This window comes from Solenopsis invicta, chromosome 3 (assembly GCF_016802725.1).
Source record: "Solenopsis invicta isolate M01_SB chromosome 3, UNIL_Sinv_3.0, whole genome shotgun sequence".
NCBI classification, from domain to species: domain Eukaryota; kingdom Metazoa; phylum Arthropoda; class Insecta; order Hymenoptera; family Formicidae; genus Solenopsis; species Solenopsis invicta.
The window spans coordinates 25,000,263-25,021,918 of NC_052666.1; the positions used below are offsets into that span (position 1 = coordinate 25,000,263).

The 21,656-nt window shown below is 30.3% G+C and overlaps 1 protein-coding gene, 1 long non-coding RNA gene and 1 pseudogene across 2 annotated transcripts; 2 read left to right on the plus strand and 1 right to left on the minus strand.

The window, feature by feature from the left end:
• Positions 1-1,804: 1,804 nt before the first annotated feature.
• On the plus strand, positions 1,805-5,840 carry LOC120357229. Its single transcript, XR_005574388.1, has 3 exons — positions 1,805-2,673; positions 5,378-5,532; positions 5,685-5,840. It is a non-coding gene; the product is annotated as an uncharacterized LOC120357229 (long non-coding RNA).
• A 449-nt stretch (positions 5,841-6,289) lies between these two features.
• Positions 6,290-8,540, plus strand: LOC120357230. The gene is made up of 6 exons (XM_039447251.1): positions 6,290-6,675; positions 6,786-6,830; positions 7,717-7,795; positions 7,944-8,041; positions 8,121-8,223; positions 8,360-8,540. Exons 1-6 carry the CDS (start codon positions 6,610-6,612, stop codon positions 8,428-8,430), a joined length of 462 nt encoding a protein of 153 aa, XP_039303185.1. The 5' UTR covers positions 6,290-6,609; the 3' UTR covers positions 8,431-8,540.
• A 1,727-nt stretch (positions 8,541-10,267) lies between these two features.
• Positions 10,268-15,634, minus strand: LOC105197260 (annotated as a pseudogene).
• Between the last annotated feature and the right edge of the window lie 6,022 nt (positions 15,635-21,656).

Here is a 21,656-nt window from a genome sequence, read left to right on the forward strand (position 1 = left end):
CATGGCTCTCCGATCATTTTTATTGTTATAGACTTTAATTAACATCTACCTATTTATTTCTATTTTTATTTGTACTGATTGACATGGATTTTATTGATATATTTATTTATTTAAATATTTATTTTGTATTTGCGTGTCACATGTTGTTCCTTGGATTTTTGCTCTGCAAATTCATAAATGAGATGTCACATTATTTCAAATTGATCCTTACGTATATCATTTTTAATGTAACAGTTCATATTTTGATTATCTAACAGTTGTATTTTATTTTGTAAATTAATGCGTTTAGACAAGTTAAAGTTAATTATTCATATGGCTAGATAAGGCAGTCTTTTGTTATTGGAATCGTACAAAGAAAGAGAAGAACGCAGCCGTTACCTAATGATTGTATAATAGTTACCGGTGACGTTACCTAAAAAATGTCAAATTGAACATCACCAGTGAAAAGGTTAATATCGTACCGATGTCGAAACGGCGTTTGTTTGAGCGAAATTAGCTCAATAGTGCTGGCAAGAGTAAAAACTTTGACGTTTGTTTCAATTCCAACTTATTTTCAAGTTACTTTGAACAATTTGACATAAATAATAGATAAACGCTTCTATTTTATTAAATTTTACCAATATTCTTGCATTTTTTTGGTTCTTAATATCAAATTGTACCCTATTGTTATTGTCTGTACCTTCATTCGGTAAGAGGATTTTTCGATCCGTGTCTTCAATAAAAGGATTTGTTTATTCAAAAGTATCCATGTATACTGACGACGATTCCAGCATCATCTTGATATGTTATATTTCAGCACAAAAGTCTTCAAAACGCGCACTCCTTTCTAAATATTTGTGCATTATGAACAATGATTATTCGAAAAATGGTAACGTAAACTTAAATTAAATAAAAATTAGCAAGTAAAACTAAATTTAGTAAACTAATCTGAACTTAAACTAACATGAACAACACTAAGTCTAGACAACACTAAACCTATTTAAGAAGAAATTAAATTAAAATTTAATCAAATTAAACTTAATAATAAATAAATAAATTTTAAATAATGTAGTATTATTTTTTTTTAAACCGCAATTAAATTACAAAACATTCCGCTATTCTTTCACATTTTGTCAAACTATTTTTTGTAAATGAACAAGCGTGGCTGTACACGCATAGAATATAATTTTAGAATACGAAATAATTATATAATATTCGAGAGTTACAAAACCCGTTTTGATTTCTACGGAGATTCGACGGATGGCCTTTACCTGCAGACTGACTAAAGATTGTATAATTGTGACCGATGACGTTACCGAAAAAAATCTCAAGTTAAAAGTCACCAGTGAAAAGGTTACCATACCGATATCGAAACGGCGCGGTTTGCCGAAATTAGCTCGATAGTGTTGACAAGAGTAAAAAATTCGATGTTTATTTAAATTTTAATTTATTTCCGAGTTACTTTGAACAATTTGACATGAATAACAGACAAACGAATCTATTTTGTTAAATTTTACAAAAGGTCACTGCCTGCATTTTTGTCCTTTTTAATAATAAATTGTAGCATATACCCTTCGTTATTGTCTGTATGTACTTTCATTCTGTGAAGAATTTTTCAATCCATGCCTTCAATAAAAAGATTTGTTTATTCAAAAATATCCACGTATATAGACGATTCCAGCATCATCTTGATATGTTATATTTCAGCACAAAAATCAGAAAAATGTTGTAAAGACATCCAAAAAACGTCTAAAGAATATCTTTATGACGTCTTTTCAAATTTTGTGCTGTCAGAGACGTTAAGCAATAACGTTACCTTCAAAGAATTACAATGAATACATTATGAATAAGGATAAAATGTTACACAAATACTCCGTAAAAAGGGCGATACAACACTTTTCCAAATTTGCAAATTTTATAACGGATTATCTATTGTTGTTATTGAAAACCGTACGTGATTTATTGAAAAGTGTTGTACCACGATTTTATCACTCTTATCAGTACCAAAGTCAAACGGTATATAATTTTTCAATCCTAGCTCATCATATTTATTTTCGTTTCGTATTTATTATCATTTGCAGGGTTTTTACTTTCGCGTTAAATTATATTGACAAGTCTGTGTTTATACGGATACCGTCTTGTATTATGTTTCAAATAATCATCCCAAGATTATTACGTCAACGTGAAATGCGAATCGATCGGTGGTTTCCGGAGGGATGAATTTCGGGACTCTCCACGTTTCCCTCTCGTGACATCTAAAGACATCTAAAAGACCATCTAAAAGACAAACGATCTCGTTCCGTTTCACGGAGCGCGGGAACTTTTCTCTAAAGCCTCTATTTATACGTTTAATTGACACCTCTTAAACGCTATTAATATTCATCGCCGAAAATTAAAAACCATCGGCAAAATTTTAAAACCTGAAACGTATATTTTTGCTATTATTGAGATTTATTGCTTTCTCCGTCCACGGAGAAATAACGGACATGTTTCGAATATTCCCCCCACTTATAATGCTAGGAGACCGTTCTTTTTGAAACCTGGTAAGATGTCGTCAACTATAAAAGTCAAAATATTATCGTATGACCAGCCAGTAACTCTTTGATCACAGACTTGACTCCATCGTGCCTAAAAGTGAAATCAAACATGAAAGCAATCATTATCGTGCACATCATTTCTTTCATCGCCGTTTTGGTAAGATTATATCTCAGCTAATAATTTGTTTAATCTATTTCTCTACAAAATATTCCACAAAATTATGTAACTTATTTTTTATCTAAACAGCCAGCCATTATTTATATTAGTGCGTTCATACTTATTATTTCAAAAATTCAATGCAAATAGGTAAAATTGATGTAAGTAAATTATTGTCAAATCGTTAAGAATGTTAATTATTAAAATATTTATAACTGTTCACGGCATTCTTAAAATTAATATAAATTTTTGTAATCAATTAAAGAGTAAAAATAGTCAAATACAAGTATATCTTATACATTATAAGATCTATTACATTTGTCGTATCTCGAATTAAGAGTATTGAACCCAAATTAATTTCAAATGTAGTTAGGAAACTATAAACTATAAACGATTAGTTGATCGATTTACATTACTTTTTGAATGACAAATCAGGATTCAGATATTATACCTGTATATTGTCAACCAAAGTTATACTTTAACCCTTAAACACATAAGTGGGTCTGAGACACCCCATATGAAGTTTCGAACGCTTGCTGCGTGAAGATGGAACGAGATAGGAGGTTCGGACCAGGATGTAAAAAAAGTTTGAAATCTCCTCTTTCGATTGATATGGTTGATCAACTTTTTTGGTCAACTAGAATTCCGACGGCACGGCAACAAAGTTTTGTTAAGGTCAATGGGACCTTAATGTATAGTGTGTGAGTGTAACTTTTTTGTGAGTAATCTTATGTAAAAAAATTGGACAAATCACGTTCAAACGGATCCGTACGCGTATGTTACTCTGTCTAAAGTTAAAATAATATAGTGCCGTGAAAAAGAGGACTTCTGCATAGGGTCCTAAATATATTATCAAACGCATGAGTTTTCAATTTTAATCAAAAATACCTCATATTCGCCTTGTTACATAAATACATTTTTTAATAGAAATGACAATAATATAATTTTTTTTGAAAGTATGAATCTTTACCTTTAAAACGCCGTATTGTAAAGTCCTTAAAAGTTTTTTGTTGCAAAGATATGATTATTTGAAGGAAAATTGGATCTTTGATCAATTTCTCATTTTTGCTTAATGGTTTTTCCTTTATAACTTCAGAATAAATTATTTTTCGGTAATGCCGATTGTGCAGTCTCACACTCCTGAGATTCTGAACCTTTATTTAAAAAAAAAAAAAATGTAGAAAAATATTGATTGTAATCAAAGTTACAGCTTCTCAAAGTTGAAAAAGTCTCTCAGACCCGAAAATGTGTTTTCGTATTTTAGAGGATCGATGTGTTTAAAGGTTGAATAAATTATTTTTAAACGAATAAGTAAATCTAAATAAATTTTTATACAAACATTTATTAGAATTTTATTAGTACATAAGTGTATGTAAAAATGTTGGTTTAATTCATAATGCTACATGTGTATTATACATATAAATTTTACATAAAAATCAAGAATAAACAAAAAATTAAGAAGCTTTCAAAGCCAACAAGAGAATTGTGCTTTTACACAAATATTCGAACGAAATAATAGAACAAAATCTATGAAACTTTTACATCTTTGATAACGTTTTTAAATATGACACATACATCGTTAAATGAGGGCGGTTACGTAATGAGTATATAAATATGAGTACATAAATAATAATCCCCTAAATAATGTATATAATTGTACTATATTCATTTTAAAGGAAACATACTTTTCAATTAACTAAAGTTACAAAAATTGCACACCAGAAATCCAGTTCCTCGTACACATTTCATATTCATTTGTTTAATTTAGAGGGTGTATTCCGAACACGATGTTAGTTTATGTTAATTTATGTTAATTTTTTTAGACGTTCGCGCAGATCATTAATTAAACCGAAAAGTTTCAAACCAATATTATGTATCATAACGAGGAATAACATGTAAATAGCTTAATCATTCCCTGAGAACAATTTTTTTCAGAACTTTTAAACCAATTGAATATGAAAAAAAGATTGTAGATTTTCTCAGTATTTCTGAAAATGTTCAAAATTCGTATAGAAGTTCTCCGAAAAATTTTTACCAGGTTTGTGTCAGACGCTGTGTTGATAGTAAAATTAGAGAAATATATATAACAAATGACATCAAATGTGTCACTTTTAAAGTAATTTTCAAAATTTCTATGCAATTTTCGAACTTTTTAGAAAATTTCTTAAATTCTATTTATCTCTTAGAATATTTCAGAATTCATATGAAAAATTCTGAAAAAAGTGTAGATTTTCTTAATATGTCTAAAAAGTATTCGAATTTGAAACAAAGTTCTGGACGTATTTTCATAAGGGAATAATTGAGTTATTAAAAAGTTATTACTGATTATGCTATATATATAACATATGGGTTCAGAATACTTCTCGGTTTAGTTAAACGGCTGCCAATATCTAGAAAAAAACCAAATTAATATTGTTTAGATTATACCCAGACCCTTTGATTAAACTATTGTATAACTACTTTTATTCTACGCTTAAAACTACTTGCCAAAACTCTAATTTCTTTTTAATTTTTAAAATTTAAATTGCATATTGCTTCTTTCGCGACATATTTAATAGAACGTATTTCATAAAACGTACGAAAATATTTTTTAATCGATCAAAACATATGTGTATTACAAATATTTAAAAATGCGTTAATGTATTAATTATTAAGTATAACATTACAGTGTGACTAATAATATTTAAATATTATTTAATTGTAGGGTCAATTCACAGATGGGCAAAAAGCAAAATTGAGAGAGTTCACAGAATCATGTGTGAATCGATTCTGTGAAATGAACGAATATGGTGTCGATAGGAGTGGGTGAAGAATAAATTAACTGCATACACATATATACTCGTGTGCCTGTGTGCGTTTGTAAGTATAACATAATTTTAAGAAAGACCAAGATAGATATTTATCCGTATACAGAACTCTGTAATAATATAATCTTTATTCTCTTTCTCAAACATTTTTCTCGGAAAAAAATATATAATATTATTATATAATATATTGAAATATTGTTTCAGCTGGAACAACTGGTTGGAAAATAAGAGACAAGCTAAATGTTTCATGGACAACGATATTTATCATTTACAATAGAATAAAACCAAACTTTGCATAAAGACTTAATTAGATTAATGGGATCTATTGTTTACTAGCTGACACATCAGATTAAAATATAATGGTTTATATTTTAATCCGTTGTGTCAGCTAGTAAACAATAGATCTAATTACATCTAATTAAGACACAATATGCCAATATAAAGATGTATTAATGAAAAAATAAATATACATGTCTCTTCAGCATAAAATAAGTCTCTTTTTTTTAACTCTTCACAAATATATGCTACACGGAAAAATCAATTTTATTACTTAAAAAAAGTAAATGTACACTATAAAATTTAAAATTGAAAAATATGCCATAGTAATCTTATCACTCCTATCAGTACCGTGTCACTCTGTTTTATATATGATTTTTTAATCCTTAACATTTATTTTCGAGTATTTCGATTTCCACATTTAGTCGCGCGTCAGAGACGGACCGAAAATAGAAATAAAAATTAATATAATAGAAGAAAAAATAAAATTTCAACAAAATCAAGATTACGTAACATACTGGATCACCTTAATGTGATGGACATTAAAACTTAGGTAGCAGGTGATGTACGTAACTAGCAAAACAGCAATTTTTCGCAAAGAAAAAAACGATGTGTCTAGTAATTTAAAAAAAAAACTATTTTTATACTTTCAATAATTCAGAGAAAATTGAGACCAAATTGTTTAAGATAGAACATTTTATACGCATATATGAAGAAACAGGCTTTAGAACGTGATTTCCTAATGCATAATGTCAGGGTCAGAGAATCATTTAAAAAGTCGAAACGTTCAGTCGGGGACAGTCAGTCACAGTTTTGTCACACTGATTAGAACATCATCGTGATAAAATCGAAAATGCATCGTAGTGCAAGTACTCATGCTATTACTAGCTTTACGTTGGTAATATGTATCCTCTTTGTGGTAAGTTGTGTTGTTGCATCTAATAATTTGTTTACTTTTTATTTGTTTATTTTCCTGCAAAATTATGAAACTTATTTTTTTATCTACATAGTCTTCATTATTTATTTCAGATTGTTATTATTACTCGTTTCAAAGAGACATACTTGTCTGAAAATGTAAGTAAATCATTGTCAAATAGTAAAAAATAATATTTATAAAATGTTCATAACTGTTCACGTCTTTCTTAAAATTAAAATAAATTTTTGTAATCAATTAATGAGTAAAAATAGTCAAATATAGATAAGAGAAGATCTATTATATCTCGGATTAAAAATGTTAAATCCAAATTAATTTCAAATGTGGTTAGAAAACTATACATGATTAGTTGATTAATTTACATTCCTTTTTGAACAACAAATCAAGAATCGGATTCAACTGACAATCGATGTTATAGTTATATTTCTCATATGACATAGTTTAGTTATAGGGTTGCCAAAATCTAGAAAAGAACAAAATTAATATTATATTCAGAGTCTTTAATTAAATTATTGTTTTACTGTATTTTATTCTACGCTTAAAACTATTCGTCAAAACTTCAATGTCTTCGTAATTTTTAAAATTTTTAATTGCATATTGCTTCTTTCGCGACATATTTAGTTTTCACAGAATGTATGGAAACATTTTTTCGATTAAAACATATATTGGTGATCCAAGAGAAGATTCTGATGCACATGTGAAAATATAATTAAAAGAGATTTAAACCGTCCGCAACGAATAAATTAATATTGATTAAACAGCAGATTAGATAGCAATCAATCAATCGACTTAACAACCGAAACTCGTCACAACGCCGCGTTCGCGCTTGGCGAAACGAAATCTTGCATTCTCGCGAACGCGTCCTGCACGCGTCCTGTGTGCAATATGAAATGCTTATTTATCTCATCGTCATTCTGGTTCCACACATAATACGTATTCCAAATATTTAAAAATGCGTTAATGTATTAATTATTAAATATAACATTACAGTGTAACTAGTAATATTTAAATATTATTTAATTGTAGAGTCCATTCACAGAGAAGGAAACAGAAAAATTAAGAGGCTACAGAACATTATGTATGAACAAATATGATGTTGATACGAGTGAGTAAAGAATAAATTAATTGCATATATATATATATATATATATGTATACACGTGTGCCTGTGTGCGTTTACGCGCGCGCACATGTGTGTGTGTGTGTGATTAAAATAGTAAAATGAATAATTAGATTATTTAATTTGAATTTCAGCAATAATTGAAAAAGCAAAGGAAATGGAAAACGTAATTGATTATATTGACGAAAGACTTGTTTCCTATGTTATTTGTTTATATAAAAACTGGGGAATTGTAAGTGACTCGTTCTATTCTAATGATTCTATTAAGAAAATATATTGATAACAAATTAATTTCTCTATGTGTATTCCAGATAAATGCAGATGGACACATTGACTGGAAGGTAACTCTTTCTATGTTGCGAGGTGTACCACAAAAAGTATTCAATGAAATATACAGTGCATGCAATCGTACCAGTAAGCATAACATAATTTTAAGAACGATCAAGATAGATTTTTATCCGTATACAGAACTCTGTAATTACATAATTTTTATTCTCTCAAACATTTTTCTCATTAAAGTATAATATAAAATATTAAAATATTGTTTCAGCTGGTACAGATTATGAAAGAGGATACGAGTTATTTAAGTGCTTCTTACGAAACAAAGTAGATCTTCTATAAAATAAATCTATTTATTAATCTCGATTAATACAATAGATTATTTGTAATTAGATCTATTGTAAAACGGATTGAAGTATTAAAAATGTTGTACACAACAATATTAAGTATTATTAAAAAAATAAAAATACATGTCGCTTTGATATAAAATAAAATCTCATTTTCCCCATTAAACTCTCCATAAATATGCTACTCACCAAAAAATCGATATTATTACTAGAGTAGATTAAGAAAAGTAATTATAGTATTTTTATCCTTTTTCTTTAATAGTTGAGAAAGATTACCAATATCAAGTATTTTCACTTTGTTTTTTTGATTATATTTCTTAATAAAAATAAACTATAGAAACAAATACAAATTAGAAAGTGTCTTCTCTTAGATGTTATTAGAACAAAGTGTAAACACAGTGTTAATACCGTTTTAAGTTCCGCAGTAATTAACTCTTTCGTATTTTATAAGATAAGCAAAAATGAGCATTTTACAAAATACAGTAAGCATTGTAGGCTTCATATTTCTTTTTCTTTCACGGAATCATCTGTACAAAATATAAATTAATGTATATAAGAATTCTTAGAAATCCCCGAGCAAACGAAAATAAATTAAGGGATCAGGACCCTTTGAAGGGTAAAAAAAAAATGATTTTTTTTCTAATTGCATTTTATGAAAGCACATACTTTTGGGAATCAACCCTTAAATTTTTATTAAAAAATTTGAAAAATTACGGAAGTTATAACATTCTATTCAAAGCGAAAAAAATTTTTACATGTAGTATTTCTTTTGGATTTTATTTTATCATTTTTTATTATAATAAGTACACTTTACATCAAAGTGCTTGATTAGCAATACTTTTACACAAAAATTACAGAAGACTAATTTGTAGAATAATTTCTCCATTTTCCTAAAACATAAATAACTTAAAAGGGCAGGACTCTTTGGAGGTTCAAAAAAATGTCTATTTTTATGAATTTTTTTAACGGAAACTATATGAACAATTGATTTGAAGTTTTGTACACTTATTTATATATATACTTGGTTGTTAATTAGGATTTTTTACGAATAAAAATAACAAATATTGTAATAATTATAACATTTTTTGCGCGTCGTGTCCGAGCGCGCATCGTCTCATGGTGACCATAAAATCTCGACACTCAGTTATCCGTAACAAGAAATCCAAAAAGAATCTTAATCAACAGATGTTTGGCTATTGGGACTAGAATGATAAAAGTCAAACTATTTTTATAATTATTATGCATGTAAAAATAATTCTAATCAGCAATTCCAGGCCATATAATATAAGCCTAGAATTGCTGATTAGAATGATACTTACGTAAGTAGTAAAAGTATATGAGTAAATTGTATATTTTTATTCAAAACTCAAAACGCATTTTTTTTCGCAAAACGCAAACTATATTGTTCAAACTGGTGACCACGATTTTAGACAAACTAATAAACCGATTGAATTCGCCTTTTACCTACATATTCGAAACACTTCTCTCTCCATCGTTGGAACTAGCGAAATTAAATTATAATACTGGGTTAAATTTTTTTTGTACGTTAAACTTTCAAACCTTCTTTATAATTAATTTTTTACATGCATAATAATAATTTAAAAAATAGTTTGATTTTAATCATTCTAGTCCCGACGATGGCCAAACGTCTGTTGATTAAGAATCTTTTTGAATTTCTTGTTTCGTATAAGTGTCAAGAAGAGTGTCAAGATTTTATGGTCACCATGAGACGATGCGCGCGAAAAATGTTATAATTATTACAATTTTGGTTACTTTTACTTGTAAAAAATCAACCAATTAACAAGCAATTATAGATAAATATGTGTGAAAAATTTCAAATCAATCGTTTGCATAGTTTTTGTTAAAAAAATTCATAAAAATTAACCTTTTTTACCCTCCAAACGGTCCTGCCCCCTTAAAATGGATAAGAAATAAATTTATTTCGACATTTTTGAATTCACGCTTCAGATGATTCAAATTTATTCCAATTCCAAAATAATATAGCATGGATATGAATACATCTGAATTTAACATGACGAATACATTCCGTATTTCAATTTATTTGAATCGAAAAATATTATAATGAGACATGATTCCATCTAAATTCAAAATGATAAATAGGACATTTCGTTTTATTTCAATCCATTCGAGTCCATTTGAATCCAAAAATATTTCGGGACTCTAAAGCGCAAACACGGATAAATTAAAATAAATTGCAATTTTCCATTGATTTGAATTTATTTTATTTTGCTGGGCCTTTCACTTCGATATAAAGCATTCTTTTTTTCTTTATATAAGTATTTGGATTTTAAGATTTAACCCGTTTACATATGTATATTTATATTACATACATATCTTTACAATTTGTGTACAACAGTTTTAATGTGCATCAGTGCAAACAATGAGTCCAATCGAATTTGATAAAAAATTTTTATGTAAAACTAAATGTGCAAATTTTCAAAAAAATATTTATGTGTCGTAAAATGTTTTACAAATTTTGCTATGTTCCGAAAAGAAATGCGAGCGACTAACATAAATTTTATACATCAAGATAAAAATTACGATATTTTCTGCGAAATTTCTTTCGGTTTTAAGTTCAAACGTTCTATCCTTGTCGCAATGTCATCCGTCGATTTCACGATCTTCTGGATAGATTCTTCATGAAAGTTTTCCCGCAAAATTTCTGTCATCCGACTACTCGTTTCATTCCTCGAGAAAGCAATATCTTCTTCTCGACATAATCGACTGCATACGACGAATCTAGCGACAAGTTTGTGCTGACGCGTGCTGACAATGGGATAAATTTATTTTCTAGCCTGCAGACAGTCTAAAAGTTCCTTTGTCAAACCGTTATAACCCTAAAAAGAGAAATTTATTAAATTTCTTATTGCAAAAATGTTAGAAATAATACAGTTAGGTTAGAACTAAAATTGTAACATAAAAAGGAGTGCATAACATTTTCTATAAAAAGTGATAATTTGAATATTCGAGATATAAATACAAATTTATTTAATTAAAACTAGAAATCTATAAATAATTAAGATAAATTTTAATTTGTGTATTGACAAAAAAATTAATGATTAAAAGATACCTTGATACGGAAACAGACTAGACCCGTAACTACTTCGGTTCGGACTGTTTCGAACTTATCATCCGATCTGACGTAGTTCTCAAAAAGCTGCGCTAGCTTTATGGTGCTCCTGAAGTCCTTGCACTCCATAAATACTCCATGACGAATCATAATTTTAGTAAACGGAAACATCGACCTAACGGTCTAATCTGCCAATTCTGTATCAAGAAAAATTGAAAAATTATGAAAACGAAAATTATTTTTAATTATATTATCAGATAATTTACTAAGACGAGAGTTGCGTCAGAAAAATTTAGAAAATCTTATTCTATAATCCTTATTCTATAAACCCTTCTTTATCTTTAGAGATAAAGATATATTCTGTTAACACTGCACGCGCCGGAGTATAGAGTTGTTGATCGGAGCGATCTGTATCTGTGAGCGGTGAAGTACGGCACGTACTCACGTCTACTCCGCCGACGCGCGACGGCGGAAATAGCGATGGGTATTCGGATACGGCGCAATTGTAGATTATGTGCTAAACGTTCGTTTATAAAAGTGATCTCGGAGCCTCGATCGAGGAGCGCGCGCGGCGACTCGTCGATCCGACGGCGACGGCGCGCGGCGAGAGCACGGTTACGCGAGCCGTCGCGAGCAAGACGCGCGATCTCGTGCAAGTATCGTCGAGATGGAGAAGAGCACAGCGGCTGAATCGGGCTGCCCGAGACTCGAGGAATTTTCAAAACTTATGTGTAGACTAAACTAGATGTAGTTGACGAAGAAGACGACGATGTCGAATCAAACGTGAAGCATCGAGTGATGCTTTTATTCTGGCCCGAGCGGCATGGACACGAAATCGACTTGGACACGCGTGCACTGCGTGTTTATAGCTAAAACAATTAATATATCGCCTGGTCTGGTCTGGTTTAATTATTTCTAATCGTTGATTCGGCGTCTTCTTTACAAATTGCGGGCATTTGTTTATAAAATGTGAGGCAGCACAGAGCGAGCAGGCTGATTGTGAGTGAGATGCGGTCATCGCGGAGAGACCCTTGAAACCTTCGGAACGCGAGCGAGTTTTGAAGAATTCTGAGAGCATAATTCCTCGAGAGAGCGCGTACGCGAGTTTCGAGGAACTTATCGAGAGCCTCGTACTTCGGTACTGCTCACATTCTCACCGGTTTTTTAGTCTCCACGCTTTTCGCGTCGCATTCGTTCGCATCGAGACGCTGTGTAACGAGAAAATCGCTAACTAAGCATTTCTTCGGGTGATCGGTTCGCTCTATCGCGTAGTTCGTTTATTTCAAGCGCGAATTCGCGAGCGACCGTCGGCGTCGGAAGATTGAATGAGGCTGCAACGTGAACGTCGCTTAGTGTCGTAACGTGAAACGAGAGTTCTCCACGCGATTTCAAAATTCACGGCGGTGATTGGAATTGATTTAATAACATCCAGCGCGCGAAAGCAGTGAGATCGGAATTTTGTATAATAAGTGATGAGAACCTATCGCGAAAATTCTCCCATTCGTCGAGATTTCCGGAGAACGGCGGCAGCTTGCTAGGCGGCAAATGATCGAGCGAGTTTTTACTAATTGTAAGACGAGAATTGTGTCAGAAAAATTTATAAAATCTTACTCTACTACATAATCCGGTGCAAATCCTTCCTTGTCCTTATCATTGGCAAGATATATTCTGTTATACAGCACTGAACGCTTCAATAAGTCGTCTCGAATCTTTTACCCTAAAAATATAAATTATTACATAAATACTTTATTCTATAAATTATCTTATTATTACTCTCTCACGCTATTCTTTATTGAATTTACATTTTGATAAAATAAATTTGTTTCTACTTAATAAAAAAAATTTATTTAAATGCTATTTTTTCTCATTCATTCAAATTAAATTTAAAAAAATCTAAATTCAATTATATCTAAATTCTTTTCGTTAAAAAAATGTAAATGTAACGCAAGTATAGATAGATTTAATATTTATTTATTATAAAAGCAATGCAGTGAAACATTATTGTATAAAAAAGTTTACAAAGAGAAATTCACTGGAAAAGATAATCAAATAAATATTTTTGTCTAAACAACCACAAAGTGGTTGGTTCGAAAAAAGTCCAAAAATTTTGATTGGCTAAACACAGCTAAAAGCAATTTTATGTTGGGCTATCATAATAATTATATAAACTGACGATAATCAAAGTATAATCAAAAAATTTGGATATTCTAATAATCAAATTGATTATCCAATATAATTATTTCAATAGCGTAACAATTATCTTCACATCTATATTTAGCTAAATTTCTAGTTGCTTCAACGAAACAACTTATTACATATAAATAACTGAAAAAGTATCGAGTAACGTACTTGACGCTTTCTCAGTTACTTTAAGTGTGATTACACTTAAACAGCCTGGGGTGCCTGGGGGTGCAAAAAGATTATCATTCTTTCCGTGGAATAATATTATTAATATACGTACCACACACAATACCGAAGCATCGAAATTTAGGTAAGTAACCACTTGTGCGCGTTCACGTTAAAAGAATCCGCCGGACATCAAATGACGGAATTCCGGACAAACGAATGCTGCACCTGAATTAATATAATTAAAGCAGTTAATTTTGTTGTGATGTTTATTAAAAATAGAAATAATTATTATATAATCTTAGCTCCAGTAATTACTCAAATAGCGCGAATCTAATCTTTTTCTAATTCTAATAAATAACGATTATTTCGAATAATGTATTTTACATCCACATTATGTAAGATATGCAAAGTTAACAAAGAAGAAATAAATTCTATCGCGTACGCACCTGCGTAAGCAGCGTCAATGTACAACTATACGATGATATTCTTTGCATATTGGCCTTATCTCGTCGATATTGTCAAAAGCACGAGTGCCAGTAGTTCCTAAAGTATCGACGGCGTAAGACGGTACAAGGTCTTTCTCCAAATCTTCTTCTGTATCGCTTTTTTCCAAGTTTCTCCGCGTAGAGAGACCACTTATCGTCCACTGATAGTAACCTCATTGGCATTGATCCTCTAAAATTCCTGCCTTCTCCACTGAAGAATTGGACTGACTTGAAAATTAATAAAAATATATGTTTATGTAAATATATCCCATATATCCCATAGAATCAACCTAAAGATGTAAGTAGTTAATTTGCGAAAAGTAAAATCAATATAATAAACGTATTTATTGTATTGTCTTATTTGCTAGATAATTAAAAAACATTTTAAAGTAGAAAGATATTTCACCGTTAATGTAACATACAAATCTAAACAAGAAGGCCTTTCACGGTCGTAGCTAGATCTCAGTGCTTTATATTTATTCGCGTTCGATTTTATATAGGTATTTTATATAGGCTCTCTTTCTCAGATTCAACACAAACTGCGCGCCGTTACTTTCGGTCATAACACAACTACACTCGAACAAGAGTCAGTAATATTTGTATAAAGCTGCGTGGGACGTTACATAAATTTTATTCCATCAAGATTATTCTAATTAACGATTTTGACTTAAACTTCGTACTTATTAATTTACCAAACACAAAATAATTCCTTGAACACTTAATATCACATTAGCATTTCTTTTAATCCTAAATTACAAGTACTTTAAATAAAATTATCATATTACACAAGCACACAGAATTCTCTGCACCGTTATATCATGAGCGATACTCTTACAACAGCAATTATTTAACTGTTAAAAGATTGACGCGAAAATGCTTGATAGCGAGAGAAAAAGATTTTCCTACGTACAAAACGCAAGAATAAATCCCGATAAAATCGTTCCCCGTGTTTTTCATTCTACTTGCAAGACGAATATTTTTATTTTGTTTTTATTCGTACAATACACAATCTATTATCGAATCTGTACCTTTATCATCTACGCGAGTCGCGTTTTGCACGAAGCAGCAAAAATTTCACTTTGTATGCACTACAAACATCGTTATATGCCAACGATCTTTCACTCGTATTTCACTGTCACCATCGAATCGTGCACAATATGGTATGCGAAGAACATTTAACTGACTGATCTGTACGACTCGAGATAGACGCGCATACTGATGGACGATTCGGAAGTCTTTTCGGTCGAATACCGTTCTCTAACGTTAAATACCATCACCCCCAGAAAACTTTCACCTGCTTTCACTGTAATCACACCAAATTTGACGGTCGCGGAAGCAATTCTTTTCTAATGCTCCGAATTCGACATTCCTTCGCTTTAAATGACATTGCTTCTCTCTCAATCGGCAACAACTCGTTAAGTCCTTTAATTTTAATTGAAGGATACATAAAAATAATAGACTTATTTATAATTAATTTAATTGACTAATTGTTTACGTTTTAGGTTTATCACGATGAATTGTTTAATTACATAGGCCCACATTCTCAACTCACTTTTCAATAGTGAGTACATTTATTATTGAGATTTCGTGTAACGTAAAAACTGTATGCATATTTATCGATAAAAATAAATTAAGAACAATGAATCCTTGTCATTATTCGTTTAATTTAAAATTGTATGAGCGATAGAGTCTCAGAATATATTAGCAATAAGAATCAGTTAATTAAATTGCGTAGATTAATAAAAACTTAATAAAATTAAATGTAATTAATATCCAGCATTTTTTTAATTGATTAATTTATAAAATTCTTTATTTTAATTGGTCAATTAAACGTTTTGAAGCATGTAGCGTCGAATGAACTAACTAAATTGATAAAAGATTGATAACAGGCTGATAAATCAGTTTATAACTGATCAGCTTTAATTTCCAGCAGTGCGCATTTATGTAGTCCAATTGTTAGAAAGTAAAAGAATAGTCAATCAGTGATTGCTCTGCGCTGATTATTAATAATATTATAAAATTTATTAATTGATTTGATAAATTTCGTAATACTATTAATAATCAGCAAACAATCAGTTGACTATTTTTTTACTTTCTAACAATTGGATTTCGTTAGTGCGCACTGGTGTAAATTAAAACTGTTATATACCGATCTAATATAATAATTGAACGAATGATCACTTTTGAGAAAAAAGTATACGTTAGTTGTACGTGTTAATTGTAGTCAAGTTGTAGCTTTTTTCATCAGAGTGTTAATTGTAACGTGAGACGTAGTCTTAGTGAAAAGTTTGTAGTAAAAACGGAATTTAAAAATACAAAAACTTTCAAAAGTGTGCTAATTCTATCATTTTCATGTAGACTGTGGCATTTTTTAAATTTGCGTAGAATTTCATAGATTCTGACCGTTATTTTGTAACAAACGTAAAATTTGAAAAAGAACAATTAACGAGCGTACAACAGATATTTATATATACCTTCAGTTTTATTTAATTATCCTCAACCAAATTTAACAATAATTCAAATTTACCTCTACGTTAGTTAGATAATTTTATCGATATAAAATTAAACGAAAGTGACAAGACAGTATGAAGTCTATAGAAACATTTTTAGGAAAGTAAAAGTAAATTAACTATAAAAGTAAAATTAAAAGTAAAAATAAACGTAGTAGGCCACATTAAAGGTCGACAAAATAAATGTGCTTAATATTGTAGGTATTGAGCACACAAAGAAAAATAAATTCTTAAAGAAATACAAATATGCTTTTTAACTCAAGTATATTTTATGCTTTTCGAATAATCATTGGTCGTAATGCACGAATACCTACAATATTTAGAAAGGAGCGCGCGTCTTGATAGTCTAGCCTTGATACTCATGCAAATTCAGATGGCTAGGCATTTCTATTCTCGTGTGTATGTATGTACATACATACATACATACATACATGCATACAAACGGGCGGATCTACTGTAATGGATTCGCGCTTTTATTACACGAGCGCGTTTATTACATTAATATTATTTCTAAGTTGTTTTGTCATTTTTCATATTATATTTTTATTTCTCCTTAGAATTTTTCCGGCCAGAAATGTTTCAGCTTTTAGTTGAAGTATTTCCGAGACATCTTCGAAAAATATTGATACTGTGTGATTATTCGTTTATAAATTCTTAAAGAATTATAATTTAGGAAAAGAGACAATTTGAAAAGAATATTTCATCACTGTGCTATCTGAGATAGCACAGTGAAATATTCGATGGTTTAAAGCGTGGCTGTGCACGTATGAACTATAATTTTAGAATACAAAATAATTATATGTAGGTATCTGAATAGAATTAAAAAACCGGTTTTGATTTCGATTTCCTACTGATCCATCCTTTTCGGTTGACGGTCTTCATCTGAAGTGCCTATTCGATGCGTTCCGAGTCACGCATGAAGCGCGTAGATTGCATGAAAAATAAAATAACAACTTTCGTTTTAAACAAAGAAGAGATCGAGAGAGCAACAGAGGATAAAATTATGTGTGTTTAGATTTAGAGTGACGTCTCGATTCTTATCACTGCAAATTTACAGAGTTTACAACGAGAGCAAGAGTCCAAGGGACAAAGTGACACACAATTACAAAAATAAATAATTAAATAAATAAATTTACTAATAAAATCAATAAAAAAATAAAAATAAAAATAAATACGTATAGATGTTAAATGAAGCCCATAGGAATAAAAAATGATCGGAAGACCATGATCTCCGCTATTCCTTGACCTTTATCGACCGTTACAACGGCTTGACGAACGAGGAATAGTGGAGACCATGGCTCTCCGATCATTTTTATTGTTATAGACTTTAATTAACATCTACCTATTTATTTCTATTTTTATTTGTACTGATTGACATGGATTTTATTGATATATTTATTTATTTAAATATTTATTTTGTATTTGCGTGTCACATGTTGTTCCTTGGATTTTTGCTCTGCAAATTCATAAATGAGATGTCACATTATTTCAAATTGATCCTTACGTATATCATTTTTAATGTAACAGTTCATATTTTGATTATCTAACAGTTGTATTTTATTTTGTAAATTAATGCGTTTAGACAAGTTAAAGTTAATTATTCATATGGCTAGATAAGGCAGTCTTTTGTTATTGGAATCGTACAAAGAAAGAGAAGAACGCAGCCGTTACCTAATGATTGTATAATAGTTACCGGTGACGTTACCTAAAAAATGTCAAATTGAACATCACCAGTGAAAAGGTTAATATCGTACCGATGTCGAAACGGCGTTTGTTTGAGCGAAATTAGCTCAATAGTGCTGGCAAGAGTAAAAACTTTGACGTTTGTTTCAATTCCAACTTATTTTCAAGTTACTTTGAACAATTTGACATAAATAATAGATAAACGCTTCTATTTTATTAAATTTTACCAATATTCTTGCATTTTTTTGGTTCTTAATATCAAATTGTACCCTATTGTTATTGTCTGTACCTTCATTCGGTAAGAGGATTTTTCGATCCGTGTCTTCAATAAAAGGATTTGTTTATTCAAAAGTATCCATGTATACTGACGACGATTCCAGCATCATCTTGATATGTTATATTTCAGCACAAAAGTCTTCAAAACGCGCACTCCTTTCTAAATATTTGTGCATTATGAACAATGATTATTCGAAAAATGGTAACGTAAACTTAAATTAAATAAAAATTAGCAAGTAAAACTAAATTTAGTAAACTAATCTGAACTTAAACTAACATGAACAACACTAAGTCTAGACAACACTAAACCTATTTAAGAAGAAATTAAATTAAAATTTAATCAAATTAAACTTAATAATAAATAAATAAATTTTAAATAATGTAGTATTATTTTTTTTTAAACCGCAATTAAATTACAAAACATTCCGCTATTCTTTCACATTTTGTCAAACTATTTTTTGTAAATGAACAAGCGTGGCTGTACACGCATAGAATATAATTTTAGAATACGAAATAATTATATAATATTCGAGAGTTACAAAACCCGTTTTGATTTCTACGGAGATTCGACGGATGGCCTTTACCTGCAGACTGACTAAAGATTGTATAATTGTGACCGATGACGTTACCGAAAAAAATCTCAAGTTAAAAGTCACCAGTGAAAAGGTTACCATACCGATATCGAAACGGCGCGGTTTGCCGAAATTAGCTCGATAGTGTTGACAAGAGTAAAAAATTCGATGTTTATTTAAATTTTAATTTATTTCCGAGTTACTTTGAACAATTTGACATGAATAACAGACAAACGAATCTATTTTGTTAAATTTTACAAAAGGTCACTGCCTGCATTTTTGTCCTTTTTAATAATAAATTGTAGCATATACCCTTCGTTATTGTCTGTATGTACTTTCATTCTGTGAAGAATTTTTCAATCCATGCCTTCAATAAAAAGATTTGTTTATTCAAAAATATCCACGTATATAGACGATTCCAGCATCATCTTGATATGTTATATTTCAGCACAAAAATCAGAAAAATGTTGTAAAGACATCCAAAAAACGTCTAAAGAATATCTTTATGACGTCTTTTCAAATTTTGTGCTGTCAGAGACGTTAAGCAATAACGTTACCTTCAAAGAATTACAATGAATACATTATGAATAAGGATAAAATGTTACACAAATACTCCGTAAAAAGGGCGATACAACACTTTTCCAAATTTGCAAATTTTATAACGGATTATCTATTGTTGTTATTGAAAACCGTACGTGATTTATTGAAAAGTGTTGTACCACGATTTTATCACTCTTATCAGTACCAAAGTCAAACGGTATATAATTTTTCAATCCTAGCTCATCATATTTATTTTCGTTTCGTATTTATTATCATTTGCAGGGTTTTTACTTTCGCGTTAAATTATATTGACAAGTCTGTGTTTATACGGATACCGTCTTGTATTATGTTTCAAATAATCATCCCAAGATTATTACGTCAACGTGAAATGCGAATCGATCGGTGGTTTCCGGAGGGATGAATTTCGGGACTCTCCACGTTTCCCTCTCGTGACATCTAAAGACATCTAAAAGACCATCTAAAAGACAAACGATCTCGTTCCGTTTCACGGAGCGCGGGAACTTTTCTCTAAAGCCTCTATTTATACGTTTAATTGACACCTCTTAAACGCTATTAATATTCATCGCCGAAAATTAAAAACCATCGGCAAAATTTTAAAACCTGAAACGTATATTTTTGCTATTATTGAGATTTATTGCTTTCTCCGTCCACGGAGAAATAACGGACATGTTTCGAATATTCCCCCCACTTATAATGCTAGGAGACCGTTCTTTTTGAAACCTGGTAAGATGTCGTCAACTATAAAAGTCAAAATATTATCGTATGACCAGCCAGTAACTCTTTGATCACAGACTTGACTCCATCGTGCCTAAAAGTGAAATCAAACATGAAAGCAATCATTATCGTGCACATCATTTCTTTCATCGCCGTTTTGGTAAGATTATATCTCAGCTAATAATTTGTTTAATAATAATTTGTTTAATCTATTTCTCTACAAAATATTCCACAAAATTATGTAACTTATTTTTATCTAAACAGCCAGCCATTATTTATATTAGTGCGTTCATACTTATTATTTCAAAAATTCAATGCAAATAGGTAAAATTGATGTAAGTAAATTATTGTCAAATCGTTAAGAATGTTAATTATTAAAATATTTATAACTGTTCACGGCATTCTTAAAATTAATATAAATTTTTGTAATCAATTAAAGAGTAAAAATAGTCAAATACAAGTATATCTTATACATTATAAGATCTATTACATTTGTCGTATCTCAAATTAAGAGTATTGAACCCAAATTAATTTCAAATGTAGTTAGGAAATTATAAACTATAAACGATTAGTTGATCGATTTACATTACTTTTTGAATGACAAATCAGGATTCAGATACTATATACTGTCAACCAAAGTTATACTTTAACCCTTAAACACATAAGTGGGTCTGAGACACCCCATATGAAGTTTCGAACGCTTGCTGCGTGAAGATGGAACGAGATAGGAGGTTCGGACCAGGATGTAAAAAAAGTTTGAAATCTCCTCTTTCGATTGATATGGTTGATCAACTTTTTTGGTCAACTAGAATTCCGACGGCACGGCAACAAAGTTTTGTTAAGGTCAATGGGACCTTAATGTATAGTGTGTGAGTGTAACTGTTTTTGTGAGTAATCTTATGTAAAAAAATTGGACAAAACACGTTCAAACGGATCCGTACGCGTATGTTACTCTGTCTAAAGTTAAAATAATATAGCGC

Excerpts from the sequence above, each read along its gene's own strand:
- LOC120357230 (XM_039447251.1), top strand. The coding sequence starts at position 6,610 with ATGCATCGTAGTGCAAGTACTCATGCTATTACTAGCTTTACGTTGGTA. Across the intron at positions 8,042-8,120 it reads TATATAAAAACTGGGGAATT|ATAAATGCAGATGGACACAT; the intron begins GTAAGTGACTCG and ends TGTGTATTCCAG. Across the intron at positions 8,224-8,359 it reads CAGTGCATGCAATCGTACCA|CTGGTACAGATTATGAAAGA; the intron begins GTAAGCATAACA and ends ATATTGTTTCAG.